This window comes from Sorghum bicolor, chromosome 6, assembly GCF_000003195.3.
Source record: "Sorghum bicolor cultivar BTx623 chromosome 6, Sorghum_bicolor_NCBIv3, whole genome shotgun sequence".
Taxonomy (NCBI): domain Eukaryota; kingdom Viridiplantae; phylum Streptophyta; class Magnoliopsida; order Poales; family Poaceae; genus Sorghum; species Sorghum bicolor.
Window position 1 is genome coordinate 2,341,498 of NC_012875.2, and position 7,087 is coordinate 2,348,584.

Consider the following 7,087-nt stretch of genomic DNA (forward strand, 5'->3'; position numbering starts at 1 on the left):
ATTGTTCTCGCTATTAGCAGCTAATAGCGCGCTAATTTCGCTAAATTGGATTAGTTTAGCGCCGCTATTTGGCCTTGGACTTCATTTCCATCGGCCCAAATAACTTGGAGGCCCAAATAGCAGGGATATGTCCCTATGTGATGTATGTTATTATTGATGTATTATGTATGAACTACGAATCTTGATGTAATATGTTAGTAAGACTTTGAAATATCTATCTCTATTGATATTCATAATGTTTTCATCTTTATTATGTGTAAAATTACATGATGTTTAACATATTTTTTGCTCAGCCGCTAAATGACTTAGCCCGCTATTAGCGCGCTATAGCTTTTCTTAGCCTTTTAGAGAGGCTGCCGCTAAGAGGCTTAGCCCGCTATTTAAAACATTGCTTTCAACAGCTCGGTGGCAAGCTGATTTCCAACCCAGATAAGAAGCCGATTAGTGTCTGCAGGGACTTGGTTTTTGCCAGACATCTCTTTCTGCAGAACCTCAGCAAGCTTGGCCTTTCTAGATGTGGAACAACAGGGGACGCATTTCTTCTCAACCCATGAGTCCTTCAAAGCTTCGAAGGTGACCTCGAACAAGGAACAAGGAGAAAGCTGCCGCCGTGCCGACCGGCGAGACGAGGCGGAGGAGGTAGCCTCCCCAGGTGTGGACCACGGTGGCCTTGGTGTACAGGACGTCGTACATCAGAGAGGCCTCCATTCCGGCCACCTTGCATACTTCCTTGGCGTCCAATGCAGAGAAGATCTCCCAGCCGATTTTGTAGTTTGGCGAGTCCTTCTCAACGGAGGAATCAGCCATGGCACGACGGCCACAAGCCAGGAACTGAGTGTGAGCATAGATCAGCAGGAGAGTCGTCTCTTCTTCTTCTTTCCCATGACGATGTTGCCTTGAGCTTGAGGAGATCACTACATGACCTAGAGACTCGCCGGTGCTTGTCTTCTGCTTGCTGTCGTCGCCGGAGTGCCATAGGTTGTCAAAGTTGCCTCGCAGTTGGGTGATCACCTTCTCCAAGTACCTGGCTACACCTAGGGCTAACATGATGGAGGCCGCGGAGCGAAGAACCCCACTGTTACAAAGGTATATGTACTTGAACATGACATACAGGCCTTGTGCTATGTTCCATAGTGCCTTGCCGACCTTGCGCCAGGAGAGCTTGCCGTCCTCGAGAGCGAAGGCGGCGATGTTGTCCGGGCCAGCCAGATGGAGGAGGAGGAATGGTGCCCAGAAGGAGACCAGCTGCTGCTCGTGTGCTGAGGTCGACGTGCAGCAGGTGCTGCTGATGCTGAGATGGGTGAGGGCGTACTCCGTGACTTTTGGTTGGACCTGGTACACCGCCCACAACAACAACATAGCAAAGGGATACTTGTTGTGCCGGCGAGTCTCGGCGGAGAGCATGAGGATTGATGTCAAGAACAAGCTGGCAAGAGTCGCCAGCCGAAGCGCCCAATCATCGAACCAATCGATGATTTTCCAGACGAGTGGGAGTTCCGCCATTATCAACGACGTACCAGCTGATGATGACATGGCGATGCAAGCTCCAGTAATTAACAAGCTGCAGACACAAATCAACATGTATGTATGTATGTATGTGTCAGTCGTCTGATCAGATACATTCATGCATTCCAATCAGTATCAGCTGCGTCGTTCCAATCCGGAACTGCATTCTAGTTAGGTCCACCGTAATCACCAGTATATATACACCCATCTGCAAACAAACATGTGATGCAAATAGTATTGGCGAACTGCCGAACAGAAAGTTGCAGAGCATCAGCCAACACGTCTGCCATCCTTTCAAGTGAAAAACTATATATGTTTTAACGATGACAAAAAAATAGGAAATAATATTAATGTGCCATGAAACTCTTCTTCTCAGTCATCCTTACTTTACTCTGACTTGTTTTGGGTAACGAACTGAAATGAAATGCTTCTTTAAATTTTTCTGGTTAACAAACGAGTGCTAGCTACAATCACTACCGGAGATTCATTCTTTGTCTAGTGTCGCACACTTTGCCTAGTGTAATTTATCGGGCACTCGGCAAAAGGAGTGGTTTTGCCGATTGTCGCCCTCGACAAAAGGAAGCACATGGTAAACCTTCGATATATATCAAACTATAGTAGATGAGCAGTGAAAGGGAGGTTGAAGGATTTCGAGCTTACCTTTCAGCTATACGGCCTATGGGAGCTGCCGATGAGCAATGCAAGAGAGGAGTACCTCAGCAGGTGGATGGGGGACGGTTATATATACAATGAGCGAAGATGTTTGGATGCAGCGAATAAAGTTTAAGATGTGTCACATCATCAGACTTTATATGGGATGTTACATGAGTTGTTCAGATAGTAATAATAATAAAACAAAATATAGATTCCATTAGTAATCCGCGAGACGAATTTATTGAGCCTAATTAATCAATGTGCTAATGATGGGATTAATCAAAACCAAGTGGTGGTTGCTTTGCTAAAGCCTATGATTTCAACTAACATATACACTCAGCGATAGTAGATGATAAATTATGGTTACAGCCACAAATATATGACCCTCTCTAGTGTCGTTACGGTGCATTGCTGCACGCACGTCGGAACCCATTGCCGTAAAGCGCTCAGAAAACTTGTTTATGCCACACCATCCTAGGTTAGTGTACAACGACATAAATGCGATTAGCAGGTACCTCTAATGACAAAGCTAAGAGTCTTTAGAAATGCATCAGCCAATGCTTTAAATGTTTTATGCAACGAAAGTGACCAACAAAGATTCCATTGCATGGGTTTAGTATTATCAATAACCTGCTGGCGTGCTATATATATCAATCTCCAGCCGGCAAATGTTTGGACTATAGCAGGCAATGGCACACTTTAGTACGTCTGGTTGCTAATATGTGACCTCCGGCGTACGGTGCCGTGCGCTAACCAACAACCATTGCCTGATTGCCATGTGACCTGAATTTTGCGACATCACCAACTACTCTTGACACACCGCGCTGCTAACCAACAATTATTGCCATCTTACTGCCCTTCATGGAAACCCCACCATGTTCTACACGATGTGAAATTTTATTAACGTGGACGCTTATCTTGGCTCTCCGCGGTTCCATATTATATATATATAGGCCAAAATGTGCATTAAGCTTTACAAACAAAAACTTCTTACATCTCTAGTTTCTAAGTGTGAAACACACAAGATATACTAACAACCTCCAACAATGGCCTCCCTCAATCATCTCGACTTGGTTTCCGAAAGAAGTTATTAAGGCTGCGTTTAAAAACATCAAATTGTTAAGTTGCTAGTGCCTCAGTAAACCAGTCGAATACAAGGTTGATATGTAGTTTATTTTGTGATGGGTGATTGTCAACGTAATCCACGACCTAGATTGAGTGTGTTATCTAACCTTTGGCGTGAGTTGGGTGTGCGACATGTTTCTTGGCTTCAGTGGCCGAGCCAGGATTTCATACCTGCGTATTCCACGTATAAATTTTTTAATACATATGTACAATAGTAATAGGGGATAAAACTTGTACTCCCTTCATACCTATAAAGAAAGTTGTTTTGGACAAGATTTTGGTCAAACATTAGGAATATAAATTATGAATAACTTTTAAGTTATTGAATTTGAAAAATATAAAAATCATATGAATAGATTTGTCTTCAAAAATATTTTAATAAAAGTATACATATATCACTTTTTAATAAATATTTTTATAAAAAAAATAAGTCAAAGTTAGCCTTTGGAGACCGTGTCGTTATCCTAAACGACTTTCTTTATGGGTATGGATGGAGTATAAAATTGATCTTGATGCACAGCTCAAGTAGTAGATATAATTTTCTTAAAATACTAGGGAGCCTGCAAAGACCCTGACCACCGTCGCCGCTAGAGGAATGCCGTCGATGGGGTTTCTTTCTTATGAGTTCATGGGTTGCGGCTACTAGTTGTTCTACTAGGCTAGAGAAACTTCAAGAGCTTAACTATTCTTGTTGTGCATGCTATTTCAAAATTTCTATAGCAAAAAGTAGACTCCGACTAATATGCTATTTAAGAGCATCTCCAAGAAATTAGCCAAAAATATTAGCCAAATTTATCAATTTAGTTCCTCTCTAAAACAGATTTGAAAAAAATATTAGAGTACTCCAACAGACTATGTAAAGGATGGCTAGTGAGATAGACTATCCAAAAGTAGAGAGCGAATAAGGTGGAATGGAGAGCTACTAAATTTAATGAGTCGTTTATAGAGTCTGTTACAAATGTTTTGCTCCGACAATAGCTAAATTTACCTTTAGAAAATGATTTGGCTAATCTCTTGAAGATGCTCTAGTTTTGTAAAATAGGAAGTTGACTTTCCCTTAATTTTTTGTGGCTATATATAGCTTATTTCAGACGCTGAATATATAACTTTGTAAGATAACAAGACTGTTATAAATTTTTTTCTTTTTTTAGAAGTTTTGTATTCTACAAAATGGCTAAACAATAGAATTTAATAATTTGTTTTAGCCAGATTATTAGAGTTGCTTTTATGGGCTATATATTTGCAACATTCAACAAATCAACATACTGATTATATATGTGTGTATATATACATATATTTGTGTTTGTCACAAAAATCATGGGACACCTGGCGCCGCCCATGCTTGGCTTGTGGTGTACAGGTGAGGAGCTCAGAGGTGGTGTTCGATGGCGAGGAGAAGATCAAGTAGAGACGTGTCGTGCCAATCGATGGACCCAGAGCGGTGAAGGGTAGAAGTGAGGCTTGGACCAAGGGACCTAGAGGTTGGGTGACCATCCATGGTGGCTGACATCTAGGACATCGACAAGTGCAACTGTGCAAGTGTACATGGAAGTGACCGTGTTGACCGAGTCAAAAACCGCGGACGTGCGAGTCGAGCGAGGCTCAGTAAGACTTGGCAGGCCGGCCGATCAAAGACGGCATGACACATGTCGAGCGGCGGGGGACGCGTATGGAGTACGCTATTCACGGCCGGTTTGGTGGTTTGGGTCTCAAAATCATCGGTGGTAGGTTTCTTGAGTTTGGGCCTCAAAACCTGAGCGGAGATTTCGAGGAGGAACGGACGACACGTGGCAGCATCGAGGAGTTCGCGTTGAGGCGAAGCTATCTCATAAAGGGCGCGGTGGCCGTCGGATGAAGATTATGTCGAGTTGGACTAGAATGCTCCTGTGGCTAGCTGGTTCGCTCTAAAATATTCAGGGGCAAATGGGAAATCTGTAATATCCCTAATAAATAAGGATGAGGGAGCCCCATCTCCCTCACCTCTCTCCCACTCTCATTTCCCCCTTCTCCACCTTGGTTAGGTTTTCTAGTGTTCTAGAGAGGCCCCCATGAATGGAAAAATTCATGGTATATTTCCTGAGATTTGGTGTTGGAATGGAGACCCGAATCCTCCAGTGTTCTCTAGGATTCCTATTTTGCGCCTATGATTTTTATTCTCTTAGTTCATCTTTTTTTCCCATTTTTCGTGTTTGGCTACGATCGGATTTTTCCGAAGTTTGGGTCAATCCCAAGTGATGATTTTTGGGGAATAGGTTCATGCTTTGTTGAATTTCACCTGTGCAAGTTTGGGAGTGAATCATTTTGTTTTGATAGAGTTTCGATTGAATTTTGATTGAGTCGCCTTGCTGTCCATAGCTCTCGGCCTTGTTGTTGGAATATGATTTGAATTATAACGTGAGTCTTTATGGGAAGCCTAGAGAGCCCACGGTTCGGGTTACATTTATTACCGGATTTGTTTTCATATTTGACTGCAGTTATTCTGTTCTATAAATACATCTTGTAAGCCGTATGGGAAGAGTTAAGAGAGAGACAACTCACTGTATTCCCGTATTCTATAAACTCTCATCATATAATGAAGATCGTCGGTTGGCGTCCGTGGTTTTTTCCTGCAAGTGTTTGCGACGTAAAAATCTGTGTCTTATATTGATCTATTATTGTATTATTTCCTAACACTCATCCTGTTCTTGTTGCTCTGTCTCTGCCTCGTGGTGTGCAGCCCCTCCGCGTGCGTTCTCTCGTCTCTGTACGTTGTCCTTGCGATGGGAAGGACACCGGTGAAGACTGGTGCTGAGCGCCCCTAGCAGTGCTCGTCCTGCTCGACATCTTTTGAGCTAAGTCAATTTTCAGCTAGCAGTCTAGCACTGCTGCATCCGAAGTAGCACAGTGTCAGAGCAACAGTCATCCAATCAAGATAATCTTTTCTTGTTTCTTGTCTTTAGTTTTTGATTGGTCATTAGCTTTCTGCCAACCGTGATTTATTACAAGCATTTCTTGGTCCACGCTTGGGAATCCAAGCAACTAAGGGCACTGCAGCACCGAGTGCCTATCTGCTCTGTCGTCGTTCTTCTTGTGCCGTGCATCCCCTTCCTTCCTCTTTCTGCAGGACCGGCGTCGAGCAAACAAGCATTGCAGTGCTTGCCCTTAGTGGGCTGCTCGCTGAAGCTCAGCAACGATTTGGTTTGGATGTCCTACAGTTATGGCACTTGTGTGATGAACAAATTTTCAGGGGATTTTTCAATCATTTTTCTCGGCCCTGATTTTCCGTTTCATTCACAGTTTGGCCGTTTAAGCTCCAGATCGGTTTCTATTTGTTGTGTTGGTTTTCTACCATTCCGAGAAATCCTTCTAGGCACTCTCGTCACTAGTTGACTTCGGTATTTTAGTTCCAAAACTCGCTTGTGCTTGGAGGTGATTTTATTTTTAGGACAACGGCCAAATATTTTGAAAGAAATTTTAGGCTCTCATTTACCCCCCTCTAGTCGCCGCTTTTGGTCCTTCACTATATGATCTTATGAAAGAATGAGCTGCACCTTCAGTTCCTTCTCGATCAGCCACTCTTTCACGAACAAAATTGAAAATCAATTTCAGTATCCTTGGCCCTAGTATCGAGCACTGGGTTTGCTGATAGATATATAGCATCATTGTTGTCATACCACAAAGATGGAGTCTGGGTTTCCTTAATTCCCAACTCGGCCACAATCCACAAGGACTGGACCCAAATTGTCTCTATCATAGCATTTGCCATCAACTTGTATTCAACTTCAGTACTTGATCAAGAAACTGTAGCCCACTACTATAAAGA

The 7,087-nt window shown here is 43.0% G+C and overlaps 1 protein-coding gene across 1 annotated transcript; it reads right to left on the reverse strand.

The window, feature by feature from the left end:
* LOC8083388 lies at positions 544–1,533 on the reverse strand. The gene has a single exon (XM_002447422.2). The coding sequence runs from the start codon at positions 1,531–1,533 to the stop codon at positions 544–546; it is 990 nt and encodes a 329-aa protein (XP_002447467.2).